The sequence below is a fragment of the Balaenoptera acutorostrata genome, chromosome 3 (assembly GCF_949987535.1).
Source record: "Balaenoptera acutorostrata chromosome 3, mBalAcu1.1, whole genome shotgun sequence".
NCBI classification, from domain to species: Eukaryota; Metazoa; Chordata; class Mammalia; order Artiodactyla; family Balaenopteridae; genus Balaenoptera; species Balaenoptera acutorostrata.
The window spans coordinates 45,459,212-45,478,353 of record NC_080066.1 but is presented as its reverse complement, the minus strand read 5'-3'; the positions used below and the strand labels follow the sequence as shown (position 1 = coordinate 45,478,353).

Here is a 19,142-nt window from a genome sequence, read left to right as displayed (position 1 = left end):
GGATAGTGGAGAAGCGACCATCACCAGAGTTAACACTGACTGGGCACTTACCACGGGGCAGACACGGACCAAACCCTCACTGTGGCTTTTCTCCTTTTGTCCCTATCGCAGCCCTAAGAGGTGGGCCTTTTTATGACTCCCATTTTGTTTAGGGATGTTAAGCATCATATCCAAGGGTTTACAGGGAAGAGGGAGCTGGGGCAGGATTTGAACCTGGCATCATATCCAAGGGTTTACAGGGAAGAGGGAGCTGGGGCAGGATTTGAACCTGGCTCTGACGGATTATCTCCAAATCAGGAACTTGGTGCAAGAGGTTGGGGTGGAGTGGTGGTGAAAGTCTGAGCTCAGTCAGAACTGGGGCATGCTGTAACGGGAGCAAACCCAGAAGAGAAGCCAGAGAGCAGGGCCAGATGGTCATCGTACTTGGGACTCTACACCTGACTCCAAACATGCCCGCAACTCCAGCTGCCACAGCTGAGAGGAGGAGGTGTGAAGCCATGTCAGGACAAGCGGAGTGTACAAGTGACCTGGGGTCGTTCCATACCACTTGGTTCCCACCCCTCATTCTACGAGACTTTGACCCTAACACTTTGAGTATTTCCAGCAGCTTCGGACAGGAAGTTCAGGTTGTGCAGAGGCTGGGAACCTGGTTCCTGTTCTAAACAAGCACAAGGGAGAGGAACAAAGATGGGTTAACAGGAAGCCCCCCTCCTTTGATTTTCCTCTTGCCCTAAGCATCAGTCCAGACGTCCAGGGTGGGCTGGGGCCTGAGGTGGCATCACAGTCACAGGCCTGCCTACCTCCAAGGTCTGGGCTGGTGGCTCTGGACGGTGCCCAGGGGACAGTGGCTCAAGTTGTCACTGAGGGCTCTGCATCTCGGGGCTGCTTCAGAGCCTCACCCTCTTCCCATTTCTCCTGCCCTCACATTCCTGTAGAAAATGCCAGGGGAGAAGGCTAGGGTGAAGGGGGACACCCCGGCCTCTCCTTGAGGTTTAGAATAATCAAGAGGCAAAGAGAATTCTCTACTTTGCGACTTCTCGTGTGACCGCAGTGGACTGACAGGTGGACAGGAAATTTAACCCTTTTTTTTTTTCTAAATAGTAGAACACCTGCACATGCTTTGCATGGGCACATTCAGAACCAGGTGATGCTGTGGGCGGGAGCAGGGAGAGGATACACAGAGCCTACCTATCCCCTGGCAGAGGGGATGGGAGAAAGGGATCTAGCCTCTTGTTTTCTTGATGTTAATGCCTCTTTGATCCAACACTGTCGTTAACACAGGCTTTGGTGAGATCCCTAACTCCACCCTCACTAGCGGAATATGTAAAACGGAGCTTCCTCACCTCTTAAAATGAGTAAACTGTGAAGAGTAAAAGAGATAACGAATACGTATAAACAGCTTGGCAGATGCTATTTTTATTTTATTTTTATTGTTGCTCCTATTAAACTTTTCTGAGAAGAGAGAGTAGGTCATGGCTGAATTCTTCTTCCTTCTCTTCTTTTTGTTCTAATTAACGTGCGTTAATTGAGCACCTACTACGTGATGGGCCCTGGGCTGGGCTCTGGGGTCACAGTGGGAGATGGACACAGTCTCCAGTCTGGAGGTGCTTAAAATTGAAATTTGGAGACAAGAAACACTCACACACATACACATACAGGACACACTGCAGCAAAGGAAGAGAATCATAACCACCCATCCATACACTGTGCGATGCTAAGAAGAAACCAGGAGAAGCAGTGATTAGAGACTGAGGGGATACTTGGGAGCGGGCAGGGAAGAGCTGTTCGGGGGGATGGCATTTTTTCAGAACCCCAGAATACGAGGAGGGCAGCCTCGAAAGGGCTGTGGGAAGATCATCAGGCAGAGGGGTCTGCATGAGCCATGGTCCCAAAGCAAGAGGAGCCTGATGGGTGAATGGATCCCAATCTTCCCTCATGTAAAATTCATGTTGTTTCTGGACCCTCCTCGCCCCATAAGATGGTCTCTGAATCTTCATCCCCACCTCTGTTCATTGGTCCCATTTTCTCCTCAAGATTGTGACTTTCTCATATAACCTCTCCCTCTTTCCTGCTCTCCCCTCATTGTTTCTTTACCTTATTTTTACAAATACACTTTTTTTATTTTTAAAATATTCTCCTCCTGCCTGGTCCTGCTCCTGACCTGCTTCTCTTTGCCTCTCAAACCTCTAGCAAGGCCAGACTGTAATCACGGCCCCCTTTTATCAGGGACCTCTCTGAAATCTCTCATCATCTCACCACACCAAGGAAAGAGGTCTCTCAACTGTCACCCAGAGCCCACTGATGCCCCAGCCAATGGCCCTGGAGTATCCTCATCCCATGCGCCCTTCTGCCGGGGGCGCTTGCCCCTCCTTGGTCACAGCTTTGGTCTCTCTGTTCTCCCCTCACTTCTTTGTCCTTCTCCATGCCCTTTGCTCCCTTGGTTCCTCCTTCCAACTCTCTAAATGAGGGCAAAGACCGAAGCTTAATCCTGGGGTCTCTGCTATGTTAAAGATGGCTACACTCATGGCTTCAACCGTCTCCCTCCAAATGGCTTCTGATCTCCATCTCAGCTCTGACCTCTCTCCTAAATATTATTCTCTTACGTATTGGTTACAGTTGCCCACCATCTAGGTGACCATGGACAAGTCCCTTCCCATCTTGGGGTGTCATTGCTGTACCTGGAAAATACAGGGGAATGGGCTGGCTGGCCTCTTTTGTACCTACACTCCAATAATTGGTGATTAAATGACTTTTAAATGTCTTCATTCCTACATAGATGAACTCTATCTTCTTAAAATCATCATGTTTAAAGTCAAACTCACCATTGGACCTTAAGGCACAGCTTTCCCTCTGGATTCCGATACCCACAGTGGGCTCAGCCATCACTGACCATCCCAGACTACTGTCATTTCTCCTCTGTAACCAAGACTCCCTAACTCTCTCTTCCTTTCCATTTATAGTCCCCGCGCCCCAGCCCAGACCCTCCATGCTGCTCCTATAGATGACCTGGGTGGTCTCCCTAGCTTCTGTCCCTTCCAGCAACATACAGTCTACACATTCCTGTTCAAAACATTTCAAGGGTCTCAATTGTTCATAGCCGCTCCTCTTCAGCTTTGTGGAATCCTTCGAGAATCCTTTAAAATGTATGGATCCTCTGCCCAGAGAAATGCCTAAGATTTCAAGAGGTTCATGGATCTCCTAAAACCCAACACAGACTCTTTAGAGGTCTTTGGACCCCAGATTAGACCAAAGTAACCCCCCAAAGAATCAAGTGTGAGTCCCTCAGCCCCTGACAGCCTGGCTCTGCACCCCCTGTCCTATCTTATTTTCTTCCACCCTCAGGTCCTCCCGAAGCCCCCCACTCCAGCCAAGCCCCAAAGGTAGGAACAGCTCCTTGGTGTGCACTTGAACCTTCTTTGTCTCAGGCCATTCTCCCCATCTGGATCATCAATTTCATTCTTCTTTCAGCTAAGTCTTGGACCATTCCTTCAAGCTCCCACCCTGATCCCGCCTCCTCTAGAAAATGTTTCTCTTGCCTCCGCCCTCTGTGGGGACTCCCTCTTTGGAGCTCCTACAGACCTGAATCATCATCACTAGGAGTACAATATTGTCCATTTTTGTTTCTATGACATGGCAGCGCTCACCACTGAGGACAGGGACGCTTACTAGGTTGAGATGCTTGCTGGTGATAATGAATCTTCCTGATAACTGAAGGAAGAAGGCTTCCGAAATCCTCCAACTGAGCTATGACTGATGCCCGCTTTTCTATATTTTATAACATACACTCACATGCTTTTCTAAAACGTGGTATATTGAGCATAATTTATCTGGAACACCCATCCTGCTGTAATAGAATGATTCTCCAAGTGGTACTGAGAGGCGGGGAATAAAGATGCTGCTGAGCCTGTCTTGCCAGTTCATCAAGAGGCTTCGTTGAGATGTGAAAGCATCCACTGTGATGCCAGGCATGTGGCAGACCCGCAGTGTGTAAGTTTGCCTTCCACCTCCCTTAGAGTGGTTTTTTCTCCTTTTAAATGTAGAGCAGGTGGTAGGTGAAAATAGCTCAGCACCTATTTATTGCCCTACTCTAAGATTTCAGGGCAAGGAATTTAGAGGCATAGAAAAAGGATTAGCTATTTCCAGTGAGTCTGGACTCACTCAACAGGGAAGGTATCCAGTGGTGATGCTTTGCAGCTAGAGAAGACCTGTGGGTTTGTTGAACCTCATTTACAGATGGGGAAATTGAGGCCCTGAGAGCTTAGGATCTGCCCTTGAGGTGGCAGATCTCCCAGCTCTCACTCACCCCAGACGTGTTTCTCATCATCACACAGGATGATGTGTGATGCACATTCCTGTTCAAAACATTTCAAGGGTCTGAACTCTTCATAGCTGCTCCTCTTCAGCTTTGTGGAATCCTTTGAGAATCCTTTAAAATGTATGGATCCTCTGGCCAGAGAAACGCCTAAACTTTCAAGAGTTTCTCCTCCATCAGACCACAAACTCCTCAAGCACTTTTTCTGTGCTGGGTTCATCTTTGCATGTCACCAGCATCTCGCACAGGGCTTGTGAGCCCTTGTGTGTGACGAATCAGATGCATTTTACTCACACAGCTTTGTGATGACCACACAAGGCTCGTGGTAACAGTCACGGAAACCAGGTACCAGGGAGCCTTCCTGAGGCTTTTCTCCAGAGGCACTGGGATGCCTTGTAAGGTGGCTATTTCTGCACCTAATTGGGAACAGATTGACTTTTCCAGCAGACTTGGCCCATGGCAGAGAGTGTGCTGGTTACACTAAAATGCTGTACTTGAGATATAGTCATTGAGCATTTACTGGGTGACATGCCCTGGGTATATGGAGATGAACAGGATAGAAATGGATCTTTCCCTCATGGAGAATCATCTTGTGGAAGATGAAAAAAAGAAGAACAGAAGTAAATATACCATCTCCTGGTCCAGGCAGAACAACCCTCTCCAGGGGCTAATCTCCACCTATTTCCAAGACAGAAAATATAAACAACACTACACAATGGGACTCTGATGAAGACCCCAAATCCAAAAGTCAACACAGTTTGCTTTATTTTATCTCAATTGATCTCAACTCTCAAATATTCCAGCTTCAAAAGGTAAGATTAGGTACCATTAAGCCAGCCAGACCGGCACTGATTTAAAAACCCTCCTTGATACTACAGGATGGAGGAGGTTGCAGACCCTTATTAATCTCTTTGTTATCAGCATGATCTCAGCCTGCCAGGAGCCAGCGCACCCGATTCCCAATTCTGGCCACATCCACATCCCTCCGGTCCTCTGGCTTCTGTGTACCAGGCCATGGAGCTTATATATAGCACCATGAATTACCCTGTTAAGAAAACTTTAACAGTGGGCTGGTCTTTTCTCCAAGGAATCAGGGAAAAGGAAAAGTGCATTTCATCTATAACCAAGACGGAACTCAATGGATTTCAAATCAGACAATTACGTGGGAGCTGATATAAACCACCATATTTTCTCTCCTTTGGCCATGGAAAGGAATATATAAATGATTGCAGAATGTAGGTGGCAGGAGCTGTTCTGAGCTTCTCTCTGGAACTAACTCCCTTCTTCCTGCCCTCCCTCCTTTCCTTCCTTTGTTCTCCAAACCAGCACTTACTCTCTGCCAGGCACTGTGCGAGGGGCTGAAAGTACAACGCAGCACAGATGTGAAATGGTCCTAGCCCTCCTAAAGCTACACTCTACCAGGCAGGAAAGGCACCATGCAAGAAATATGAACTGTGAGGAGGAAAATATAGAGGGTGCTGGGAAACTCTAAGATGGGAGTCTCACCTAGTGGTGTTTCTGGGGAGTTGGTGGCAGGGCTCAATCATCCTTGCCTTTTGAGTCATCCACAAGGTTGTTTCATAGGAGAATTATTTTTTTGAGCACTGGGCAATTTCCCAGATACAATGAGAAATCGTATCTGTAACTAGGTACTTTTTTGGAAGATTAACTCCCTTACTCTCTATAGAAGTTTTACAAGGACTTATCGCGGCTTTGCTGCCAAGGGGGCAGATAATGGTCACAAAGAGAAGTAAACCAAGCACATCATCACAGCATCGACTTCAGTCATTTTTGGGGTCTACCTTTACGTGTTTTGCTAATCCCACTTTATTGACTTAATAGTTTTCTTTAAATCGACTCACTTAAAAACTTAAATGAATTAATCATCAAAGGAACCTTTATATCACTACCATAGATAGAATACCAATATCCCTTGCCCTAAATAGAAAGTAATGGCAAAAATAAATACAATTAAATTCTTGGCTTCCAGCCTGCCCAGAGGCTGTCTTTATCTGAAGCAGCAGATTGGTTTTAAAAGGCTCCCCTCTACTTGCCTTCGATCGCCCCTAGAGGCCTCCCCCATCAATTCCTCTGCTTTTTATAACTGAGAATGGAGTTTGGAATTAGATTGCTGTCTGGGAAGGCCACCAAAACCACTCAGGAACCCCAAGAACTCTAGGGAACTGTAACCGCGTGTGCCAACTGTGAAGTGGGGCCATTGGCTGTGTGAATGATCACATCCAAGCCAAGCTCATGAGGGGACTTAATGACACAGTTAAGGAGTACTTGGCTGACCAGCTTCTCTGGAAATTTCCATCACATGCTCCAGCCCTGGGTCAAAGTTATTCTGGTACAGACATTGCGGCCCCCTTAAGCTCATTTAATAAATCAATTCAACCCTTGGTTAAGATTTTTCCTTGCCTTGGGACTTCCCTGGTGGTCCAGTGGTTAAGACTCTGTGCTCCCAATGCAGGGGGCATGGGTTCGATCCCTGGTGGAGGAACTGATATCCCATATGCTGCACGCCATGGCCAAAGAAAACCCAAAAACCAAGTTTTAAGACCTTTTTGGTCAAGAAAGTTGCAAAGAAAGGGTAACTCTGAAATCAAGATAAAAAAAAAAAAAGCCTCATGGATGAGATGGAAAATAAACTGCATTAAAAAAAAAAAAGATTTCTCCTTGCCTTACGTCATGCCTCAGGCCTCATTTGTGGGAGGGTGAAAGGGGGAGAAGTAGGTTAATCCACAGGCCTAAACCCCGGCACCCCGGAAACAACCAGGTAGACCTTGATAAAATTCAGTTCTTTTTTCTGTGTTTATCAAGCAGTTACTTTACCTGAGTCTCAGTTTACTCGTCCATAAAATGGGTTTTTCCAGGGTTTTATAATGAAATAATGTATGAAAACCCCTGGTGCGCACACAGGCATCCAGCTGTAATAATAACCATTACAGATTTTTCTGACATCCTTTTGAGAGTCAAGGCCAACTCTGATGGGCAACAGGGATCCTCAGACAAGTTTCCCCTGGTTTGATGGGCCAAGGTCTTTGCCTTGGGCTGGGGCTCTGCAGAAGGCCATGAAACCAATTATTCCCACCAGTGCAGGGAGTGTGTATGCAAATTACCTGGGGTCTTGTTCCGATGCAGATTTCATCAGATGTGGGTCTGGGGTGAGGCCTGAGATTTTGCGTTTCTACCAAAACTCCAGGTGAAGCCCATGTGGCTGGTCCAAGAACTACACTTTGATTGACAAGGCCCAATCGTTCTCCAAGTGTGGTCCTCGAAAGGGCCAGAGATATCAGCATCACCTGGATCTTGTTAGTGTTGCCAGTTCTCAGGCTCCACCCTAGACCTGCTGAATCAGAAACTCTGGGGTGGGGCCGGCACTGTTTGTAACAGCCTCCCGTTTTGGCACTGCCTGCCCCTGGAAACCACAGCGCTTGCTCACTCCAGTTGTCTTCTGGGAGTTGCCTGGCACGAGCCTAAATGGGGAGAGTCAGCTGTATCTCAGCAGGTTCCAGGCCAGCAAGAGCCAAATCTCTGGGGATTAGCATTTTGGGACTCCCTGCTCTGTTCCCTTGAGCCAAAAACACTAACCATGGCTACTCTGATGCAGATGGTAAGAAAAGCGCAGCTAGGAACCCGGATCTGGGAGGGAGGGGTGGTCTGGGCGATCTGCACCCTTGGCCTCCCACCTCTCTCCCCCCTGCTTCCCTCTCCCACCACTCCCTGATTTCCATGCAGTTTAGACTTTGACGAGAACTTATGGGCCCCTCCACTGAAGTTAGACAGGAAGGCAGGCCAACGAGTAGTTACAGAGAGTCCACGAAAGGTATATGTTTGCACTTTCCAAGGTCCTAAATCCCAGCTGTTGGGAATTTGGGCCCCCTCCAGCAAATGTATCCAGATATGCTCACAACAAAGAAATGGTTTGTATATCTCTAATTCTAGTCTACGTCCCTTTCTCTTTTTCTCCCTCTACTGCCTCCCAACCATGATTTTTGTACTATATTATTTTTTGAATTAAATAGTACTCACATTGAGGTTGCTTTGTTAATACCACAACCATGCTCTTCAAATAAATCAATGTGTCTCGAGCACCTGCCAGGCACTCTTCTGGCTGCTTTCATTTGTATGTGTGTGTGTGTGTTTGTGTGTGTGTTTAGTTGTGGTAAAATACACCTAACATAAAATTTACCATTTTCACCATTTTCAACTGTACGGTTCAGTAGTGTCAAGTACATTCACATTGCTGTGCAACCAATCTCCAGAGTTCTCATCCTGCAAAACTGAGGCTCTGTGCCAACTGAACAGCAACTCCCCTCCCCCAGCTCCTGGCAACCACCACTCTACTTTCTGTCTCCATGAATTTGACTCTTCTAGTTATCTCATATAAGTGGACTCATACAATATCTGTTCTCTGTGTCTGGTTTATTTCACTTAGTATAATGTCCTCAAGGCTCATCCATGTTGTAGCATGTGTCAGAATTTCTTTCCCTTTTAAGGCTGAGTAACATTCCATTGTATGTACATACCACATTTTGCTTATCTATTCATCCTTTGATGGACATTTTTTGGCTATTGCAAATAATACTGCTATAAACATGGGTATAAAAATATCTGTTCAAATCCCTGCTTTTGATTCTTTGGGGTATATACCCAGAAGTGGAATTGCTGGGTCAGATGGTAATTCTATTTTTAATTTTTTGAGGAACCACCCTGTTGTTTTCCACAGCAGCTGCACCATTTTACATTCCCATGATTTATAATTTACTTACTCCTCAGAACACTGTGAGTTGGATACTAGTAACTCCATTATACAGATTAGGAAACTGAGGCTCAGAGAGGTAAAGCCACCTGCCTGAGGTCACACAGGTAATAAGTGTCTCATCAGCGATTAGAGCCTCAGTCTTTCCATAGCAGCTCGCAGGGGCTCCAAAGGTGTGGCTTAGTGTCCAGAGGCATGAGCAGTGAGTCTGGCTCGTAGGGAAGACTTGACAGTCCTTACTGACTGGAGAAAAGGAAGGCCCCAGGCTGGCAGCTTAGAGAGATTTACAAAGAAGCCCTAAGGGAGTCATTCTAATGATGCTGGAGGGTAGAGCTTTGGTGGCGGTACCCTCTGGGGAAGGGGCTGCAGAGCCTTAGCTGGCTCCACCCCCAATGCTGGATGGTCCCGGTCTTCTGGAGGCTATTTGTCAAGGAGCTGCTGCTCTCGTGCTGCAGTCTAAGAGGCTCTCCGCCCGGGGCCAGGACCTGTACACCACCGTGGGTTTCTCTCTTGCTCTTCTCTTTGCCTCTCCTGGGAACTAAACCTATGGACTGGGGTATAGTTTGGACATCAGGCAGAGTCCGCTTAGAGCCAACTCCCAAACTTAGGAACCTCAGAGGTGCAGTAGGAGGGGCTTTGCTGCCTACAGGAGAAGAACAAACGAAAGTGGCCTGATCTATCAATTTACCAGTTCATTTTCTCCGGGTATCTTAGCCTCCCCGCTTCATTATTTAAGCCACGCTGGCATTTACTAAGCAAGAAGGTGTGAATTAATCCTGTGTAGCGCTCCTCCAAGCTTGGCCAATATTCTTGTTCTTGAAATTGGAGATGGGAAACCTAACAGCAAGCGCCCACACCTCGCTGGACAGAGTTCAAGGGTGTGTGCCCCTCCTCAGCATTGGCTGAAACGTTACACCCAAGGGCGTGGTCGCCATAGTGATTGGGAGGCTCATCTGACCTGCCACGAGTCCTTTCTGAAGTCCTAATGTTTCCAGCTTCCCTTTGCAAACTGTCTTTGCGGTACAGAAAATGGCCCAAGGCAGGAGATGGGAGGCAGGGGGAACAGGGGCAGGCAGCCCAGGGATTTGGGGACACAGAAGTCACTATGAACAGCGTGGTGATGGAATCAGGACGACTTGGCTGGCACCTCATTTCCTTGTTACTGGCTGTGTGACCCTAGCAAGTCTTGGCACCTCTTTGGGCCCCTACTTCCTCATCATCTGCAGACGAGCAAATGTGGCGGTTGTGAGGCTTAAGAGAGTGCCCCGTGCAGCTCTCAGCACAATGTCAGCTCCGAGGAAACGGTCTCCCTGGGCCTGTACAGTCTCCCTGCAGAAGCCTGTCCCCTCCCAGCCTACTTTCTTCCTTCCTTGCCAGTTTCCAGGAAGCTGACTGCACTAGCCCTTCTCTCTTTCCCCAGAAGAAAATTCCTCCAGGCCTTAATCGTCTGTGTTGTTTTTCTCTCCCATCAGTGTGTGTGTACGTGTGTGTGTGTGTCTACTCTAATGAGTTGGTCAAACAAATATGCTCCAGAGCCACTCTGATGAGACCTGGTGGGGACGAGGAGGGGGCTGGACAGGAGGGAAAGGGGGAAGGTGGAGTGGGGGGCCACCATTCCAAAACAAGATGCTGCGGATCTGGTGGCCCTAAATTGCATGGAGCTTCTGGGCTGCCATGTTGCATTACGGCCTCACCTCTAGCTTCCTGTCTCCTGAGCTCTCTTCCAGCGTTGCTGCTTTCTGGGTTTCTCCCTCCCACAGACCTCTCTCTTTCCAAGCTTTACCCTTTGGAAGCACGAGCATGCATATTTTCCCCCACTGGATGTCATTTCGTACGTCAGTTTTGGATAGTTCTACTGATTCTCTGGAACCTGGGTTCCCATCCCAGCTCTGCAACTGACTAGCTGTGTGACCTTGGCCAAGTTACTTAACTGTTCTGTGCCTCAGGTTCCTCATTGTAAAATGGAGGTAATAACAATATGGACCTCTTAGGATTGTTGGGAAGATTAGAGGTGCGAACAGAGCTAACGTGCTTAGGCTATCATATGGCACACAGCAGACCCGCAAAAAAATAAATGACTGTTGTTACTCTCTGCTGGCGTCAGCCTCCACGGAGAAAAGATGGATGAGGAACGAGCCCCTGTTTCTAGAAGCGATGCCCTCTGTTTACTCTTCAAGGTAAACTGAGACCCCAGACTATAGATTTCAGTGATCAGTAACATTTCCAAAGAATTGGGGTTGGGGACTCAGTTTAGGAAAAAGATCACAACTACTATCTACCATCACCCTCTTTCAGGAAAGAAAGGACATCAATACCCAAAAGAAAAAGAAGAACATCGTCTCAAAAGATAGAGAGTTCTCGGGAAATGACAGTTGGCATACTTGAAACTAACATAATTGTCATGGCTACATTGTGTGTTTTTTTTTTTTAAGATTTATTGATTGATTGATTGATTGATTGCTATGTTGGGTCTTCGTTTCTGTGCTAGGGCTTTCTCTAGTTGCGGCAAGTGGGGGCCACTCTTCATCGCGGTGTGCGGGCCTCTCACTATCGTGGCCTCTCTTGTTGCGGAGCACAGGCTCTATACACGCAGGCTCAGTAGTTGTGGCTCACGGGTCTAGTTGCTCCGCGGCATGTGGGATCTTCCCAGACCAGGGCACGAACCCGTGTCCCCTGCATTGGCAGGCAGATTCTCAACCACTGCACCACCAGGGAAGCCCCTACATTGTGTTTTTTATTTTTATTTTTTCTTTTCTTTTTTCCTTCTGGATCGCCACCTATCTGCAGATCAGCACTGGGAACTGCTGATCTCAGGGTCATTTCAACCTCCAGCCATCAACTAAGAGAAGGAGGAGAAATTGTAGCCCTGAGCCTTAAAAGGGGACCAGGAAACAGAGCCGAGTGTCTCTGTGTTTCTCCAACAATAAGAGCAAAGTGCTGAGGAAACTCTGTGACAGAGCCAAGAGCTTCCTTCTCACAGAGCAATTTCAGAACTCAAACACACACCCACACAGCAAGGCAGGACGCTGGGTTTCCAAGAGCAGCGACTCAGGATTCCAAGGGCTGGAAGTGTCCGGAGCAGCTGCTCCCTGCCGTGTGTAATGCAGACACCCTTGGAGTAGTTCCCTTTGCTACTGCGAAGTCGGTGACAGCTGAAGCTAAGAAAATGCTGTGACAAACAGGTCCTGTCAGGACACTGGGTGGCTTCCTAGCCGAGCGACGAATTGCAGGAGGCTGGGGAGAATTTAAATCCAGCCCAGCTGCCCCCCAGGAGAGTGACTAATCTCAACACTAAAGGACAAGCCCCAGACCAGCAGTCACTCAGACACAGGGGACGGTTTCCCTGTGCGCAGATGGCACCCAAGCGTCTCACTTTGGGGCTTCTCCTGGAGAGATGGACCTGTCCCCTGTTCCCTGGCGGGAGGCGGCCACCTGACCAGCCCCCTGGTGGCATTCATGTTCCTGCCCCTCCCTTACTCCTTTCACTGTATCTTTCCATCTGCCTCTTGACCTTGTTTTCGCTTGAGGCAGCTGAGAGGTGCAAGGCTCCTGAGACCCACTGAGGGTCCTCGCAGCTGCTATGAGTCTTGGTTGATCCATCACGATTCCCTGGTTTGACCAGTGTTTGAAAAGCGTAACACCACTTAGAAGTGCTTAATAGAGAAAATCTTTGAGATGACACACATCAACCTGACCTCTTACTTCTTCCTCCCTCAATATTTCAAACACACAACACAGCCTTTCTGTTCAGCATCCTTTCTGGGGACCAGCCCTTGTAAGGAAACAGTTGGTCCCAACTTAAGTCTGCCCTTAACGCCCGTGTGGAAGCCGTTAAGGTAATAAAGATGGACAGAGCGGGCACTTCCTCTCCAGGCAGAAGGAGGATGGGGGAGGCGCTGGCACTGCTGGCAGCGGCAGGGCTAGAAAGGGCTCTCTGGAGAAAATGAGCTGGACAGAGGCTTGGAGGTGGGGCTCTACATCTTTGCTTTTTATCTGAACTGACAGTGGGAAACTTATCACTGGGTCCTCCTCTTTTACAAACCAGAAAGGTGCTTTCATTCCCATTGGCCTGTTCTACAACCTTCTGAGACAATGAAAACTGTGCCCTTAACTGGGCTGTGGCCTCCATGTTGGGAAAAGCAAGGGGCTTTCTGAGCAAGTGGAGGGTGTTTAATTGTTATTAGAATCGTGTAGACCTTTGGGGGCAGAAAGGCTGAATGCTTATTTTTGCCATGTGCTAGGCCCAAGTTTGTTCATTCTAAAAATACTTTATGGGCTCTATTTACTAAACCATATACTTATCACCAGGGGCTGGGGATTAGGGAAAAAATAAAACAAAATTGTTGAGTCTGTCTCCATAGGATACTGTCATGATGTGATGCTAAGTGTACACATAGGAGAGGCAGCTACCCCAGACTGTCCAAGGAAGGTCTGGAATTCTTTGCAAAGGAGGTGATACTAGCCTTCGCCTTAAAGGAGGAGGGAGGGGAAGTACGGATGGGTGGGGTGTGGGGTTAAGAATAGTGTGTGCAAGGAGGTTGTTCTAGAAAGCCATAAGAACATGTGCAAAGGCACAGAGGCATGAAGTCATGGTACATTCCAGGTAACTGTGAGCAATACAGAATGGCTGGAGGCCAGGAAGGCTGAAGAGAGAGGCAGGGGCCAGATTAGGTATTACCTTGTACGCCATGCTAAAAGCAGTGGGAGCCTTTATAGAATTCCACTATCTCTGAGAAGTATTTATCATTTGCGATCTACAACATCCCCAATTTGTAAAACCTAAGCAATTTTAAAATCTAGCAACCCTGTTTTACAAGGGGAAGGAGGCCCTGAGTGGTGAATTGGTTTCTAAGATGGATATCTATTTGCAATTTAAATTTGATGCTAGGAACAGTTGGCAACAAGGGCTTGGAGCAAGTCAGTTAAACACCAGACTTTCTTTCTGTCCTATTTTATCCTCCAATCGTGTTTATACTTGAGTGAAGTACATGAGGACTGGGGCGAAGAATGGGCTTTAAAAAAATGTTGCATGGTCTTGTGCAAATATGTGTGTTTCTTACAGAGTGCCTGGACCGCAACTGCCCAAGGTCATTTCCTTTCACATCCACCTGGACTCATCCACTAAAAGGTGCACCTCACCTCATTCTCAGCTGATGGCAGTAGTTGCCAGCTCACGGATCTGATGATCAGAGCTAGCCCCTCCTTGTCTATTACCTTCCCAAACAGTGTCTGATGTTTGGGGTGCACCAGAACCCTGACCATGGTGTACTGGACGGCATCAGTTCTGACCAGTCAGATGTCCATTCTAACAGGTCAGTGCCTGGGAGGGACCAGTTGTTAAGCATCTTTACTATCACCTAGTCCAGGTTCCTGGATGCCCAATCATATGGTGTGTAGAAGTGAGGAAGGCACATTCAACTGACAGCAGAATCAGGGTTGCAATGGAATGGGAGTTTTCTCTCCTTCAGAAGCTTTAGCCCAAAGCCCCACCTATAAGTCTGGGATGCTCAGGCCCATGGCCAGTGAGTTTGTCTGGCAAACCAGGGTATAGCATCACACTGAACTTTGATTGGATCAGAGGGGAATTTTGGGGAGACGAGCCCCGAGTCCTTCTCCAATCCTCATTACTCACCTTCCCTCCTTCTAAACTGCTGAGGGCAGGGGGGCGGGTAACTACTAAGTCAGACCAGGCTCTTAGGAAAACTGGGCCTTTGGAAGAATGCGAGGGGGATGAGTTAGGAAGGCTAGTTCTGAGACCTATTATGTAACGTTACTGCAGGGGGCAAAGAATTCAGAGGACAGGGCAGTCTAGTACAGCAGTCAAGACAGGGGCTTTGGATTCTCATAGAATTAGGGTCATTTGCTTTATCACGAGCAAGTTATACAACCTCTGAACCTCAGTTTCCTCACTGATGAACTAAAGATCGCCACCCTACCTAGCTTCAAGAGGTTTGGTGAGGACTGAGTGGGCTAGTGCTTTAAAGCAGTAAGCACAGTGTCTGGCACTATTTGTGCTCAACAAATAGTAGCTTTTGGCGCCACTAGTAGGTGACCATTGGGTTGCCAGGAGGATGACATGTCTTAGTGTCTATAAAGCACTTGGAATAGCTCTTGGTTCATAGCAAGCACTCAATAAATAAATGAATGTTAATGACTACCATCATCTTCATCTTCACCATTGCCATGATTTCTGTTATTACTAGCTACATCCTCTTTCACAAGAGTTCTGTAACTGTTTTATGATTAGAGACCTCATTTGGGGACTAGGACATTGGGTTATAAGTGAGGAGACCTGTGCAGGTTTGTCCTGTCCCTAACCAGCCAGGGTGTGAACTTGGATAAGAGATGCTACTTCTCAGGGTCAGATTTACCCTAATTGTAAAAAGAGAGGAGTTTTCTTAGGGGGAGCCCTGCACTCCGTTCCCATCCTAAGGCTCTGTGAGTATCAGCCTTCCCTAAGGATGCCGTGTATGCCCATCACTGGGCCAGACCCCAGTAGATGTTTCCCGAATGCCTTCTGTGTGTCAGGTTCTGAGGGCACCACGGTGGGCAAGACAGCCATGCCCACAACTCTCTTGAAGGTTACACTCAAGACTGAAGCCCAGGGGATAATCAGAAAAAGAGTTTCAGCTTACGACTTGGTCCAATTGAATCTAAATTTGGGGTGCTGCATGAGTTGATGGGGGCTGTTTTACCAAAGTTCCACCCAGTCTCTGATTTAGAATTTGAATTCACTCTTTGAATGCTTTGAAGAGCATTTTACATTTTTTTTTTCTTATTCAGCCCCACGGAGGCATTTCCCCAAGCAAGCAAGTTAGAAACGGAGCTTTGAAAATCATCACTTAGGAAGAGATGTGTCCCTAGGGAAATAGCCCCTGGAAGAAAACCCCTGCCCTTCATAACCCGTTATATGATTCCTTGGGCAGGACAGAACTTCTGAGATCACCATATCAAAAGCCTTATTTTATAATAAAAGGAATCAAGAGTTTAGAAAAAATGTATCTCAGTTTTGTTCCTCTGGACGATATACATGAAATTGTCTTTCCTCTTTTACTTCTCATTTGTTAATCCTTGGAAAATTTACTTCAAGAAGAGATTTTTCCTTCCTTCCTTCCTTCCTTCCTTCCTAACTGATCACAGGGTGCCACCATTGACTTCCAGAAACAGCCATCCTTTCACAGAACCATTGTCTTCTCCCAGGGAGTGGTACTGGCAGGTAATTTGTAATCTTCCCTAGCACAGGTCAATATCAAGTTGGGGGAAGGGTGGGCAGGGCTGGTGCAATAGCACCATGGTCTGGAGTATGATCCCAGGTCTCCCGTGAAGGCAAAGCATAGGGTGAGGAAGATAAGAGTCCTGCTCCTGGCGCCCCTCACTGGCTACTGTGCTAGGGCACTGAGCCCCTGCTGGCTGCTCAAAGTTGGGGTGCTTCCAAGGATTAAATAAGTGATTGAGCTTGAAACTTGGCTTGAAAAACAGATATAGGGGGCTGCGGGGATTCTGGTCCTCTGCTTCATGTCCTTCCTCCCCGAGACATGGCAAATCCCAGATGAGTTAACAGTGTGTGGGGCAGACTGGGGGTGAGACTGGAGGAGGGGCTGAGGGAGAGGGGTCTCAGGCCTGGGTCAGGACTGGTCAAGTCAGGGGTCAGCCTGAGGACAGGGGCACCAGAAGGGGGGATAATGTCACACAAGATGACACAAAATTGTTAGACAATTTTCCCCAGAGTGGGCCCAAGCAGGACCACCCCCCCAACAATGAAACACATCCATAGCACAAGAGTCCTGGGATTTAAATATATCTGTAAATGCCCTTCTTAGCTCAGGCCTTACAGCTTATTTCTGGATACCTTTAGAACAACCTAATGTGGAGAGTAGGGGCTTTACAACACATTTGGCAGGAAAGTGCAGCATTATGTGCAAAGTGATTTCCTGATTGCATTTTAAAACGTAAAAGTCACTGGCCTATAGAAGAAATTCGGTAAAAGTTCAGTGAATGGACAAGCGAGGGATGCCTGAATGGGTGCAGCTCTTACGTTTTCGTAGCAGAACAATGGGCAGCCGCTGGTCCTTCCCTCACATGTCAAGGTTAGCAAGTGGTGTGGGCCAGGCAGAGCCCACATCTGGGAGGAGAGTGTGGGAGCCGCGAGGAAGGCCCTCCCCACCGCGTCCTCCATCACCTCAAGACTTGTCTTGCCTGATTTCCTTCCCGATCCACGTTTTTGAGGCGAACAGTTACAGAACGTAGCGTTTCTCTATCTCCGCGTGGGAGCATGTCGTGTATTAACTGAACACTATTTGTGAAAGTTTTCTGAGCTCTGGGGGAAACCGAGAATGAGGAGGAGGCAGAGGCAGAGAAACGTTTGGTACTTGAAGAGCACTGGAGTTCACAGAAGGAATTCTGGGGTGGCCAAGATGGGAAGGGGCAAGGATAAAAGGAGAGAGCAGGTGGTGGCGCCTGCCCCAGGTTTGAGTCCTTAGGGCCTTGGCATCCTGGACCAGGACTGGCATTTCCCTTTTGAGGGATCTGTCAGCTTAGCGAGCCCTCAGCTAGCGCCGACAGTGAATGAAATAACAGATGGGACAAAGGAGGGGCGCACGCGGTGCGGGACTAGCCCCACGGAGGAAGGGACTTTCTGCCCACTCTGCGACCTCACTTTCTCTCTGCCCAGGGCCAGGAGGCTCTCCAAAGGGGCCCTCAGAACCCTGGCTGCCCACTCCCCCACCCCCTGCCTACAGCGGGTTGAAGGCTCTTTGTAGCGCCGAAGCGGAGAGGGCCGGCCCAGGGGCGGGGCGCGACTCTCAGCCTCCAGGACCCACAGCGGGTGCGTCCCGCGCCGCAAGCGCGCACTCTTGGAAGTCCAGCGGCAGGGCAGGGGCTCGCGGTCCCCCCGCTCCCCGCGGAGAGATCGGGAGAAAAGCGAGGGCTAGACCGCGTGCCTGGGCACCCCCCTCCCCAGCCGCCGAACACGAGCGGGCGGTGGTACACACTTTCCCGAAAGGTCTCCATCGCCGCGCTGCGAGCGCACAGGAACCCGGGGGCCCAGGGGGAGCCGCGGAATTAGCTGAGCGTCCAAAGCCAGGTGAGGGTGGGGAAGGGATCTCAGCTAACCCACGCGCGCTCCGCCTCTCGCGGTGTCAGCCCACACCCCTGTGCTGGGCTCCCGGGCCGGCGGGAGGCGCGTGTGCGTGTCTGTAGGTACTGGGGACACTCGCCTTCCCGGGAGCCCGTGAAGAGCCCCCGCCCTCCGCCCCGGCCCGGGGATCCCCTCCCCCAGCACAGAGATCCCCGCGCGCCCCCTGCCCACTTTGCTAAGGCGAGAAAGCGGCCGAGCAGGAGACAAAGAAACTCCTGCCTCCTCCACTCTCGGCCCCTCCGCCCGCCCCAGACACTCCCGGGCGCCCTCCCTCGACCCCGGCGACAACGCGCGCGGACATGCAGAGAAAGGGAGGCAGGGTGGGCGAGTCCGCTCCCCGACGCGGACCAGCTGCAGGCTGGCAGTGCTCCCTGCCCGGGGACTCCCAGTGGCAGCCGCGCCCCCACCCTCCGCCCCCCAAACAGTTCCGGGCTCCCGGCACAGCCACCCCCGGCCAAAATCGTCCCCCGGCTCTCCAGCGGAGCGACAGGGGGGCGCGGCGCACACAAAGCGGGCGTGAGGGAGGATGCGGAGTACCAGGGTGGTAAGAGATCCCGCCAGGGCTCGGCACGGGCCCAGGCGCAGCTATTTACCCGATTTCTTCTTCGATCTCCGAGATGTCTGCGAAGATGAGGAAGACCACGAGCAGCGTGAGCGCAGCCAGCATCCAGCTCCGGAACTGCAGCTGCATGGTGGGTTCGCGCCCACCGGGACCCGCGCGGGCCGGCGCGAGGAGCTGGGGCTGGAGGGCGCAGCGGCAGGCGCCGGAGCCTCCGCGCGCGGCGCCCAACGGGGCAGACACCCTGCGCTCCAGGCGAGTCCGGGCCGGCGGCGGCGGCGGCGGCGGAGACAGCGGCAGACAAGGGTGGCTCAGGCGCGGCGAGCCGGCTCGCTCCCTCTCAGCTCCCGTCCGCCCCTCCTCTCTACTC

At 49.6% G+C, this 19,142-nt stretch overlaps 1 protein-coding gene across 1 annotated transcript in view; it reads right to left on the bottom strand.

Annotated features, from left to right (window-relative positions):
- The window catches only part of ST8SIA2 (ST8 alpha-N-acetyl-neuraminide alpha-2,8-sialyltransferase 2), a 58,313-nt gene extending 39,385 nt beyond the window's left edge, over positions 1-18,928 (bottom strand). Inside the window, exon 1 of the mRNA XM_007164980.2 lies at positions 18,807-18,928. Coding sequence (XP_007165042.1) covers positions 18,807-18,904 — 98 coding nt within the window. The 5' untranslated portion in view covers positions 18,905-18,928. The remainder of the gene's footprint in view (positions 1-18,806) is intronic.
- Positions 18,929-19,142: the final 214 nt, after the last annotated feature.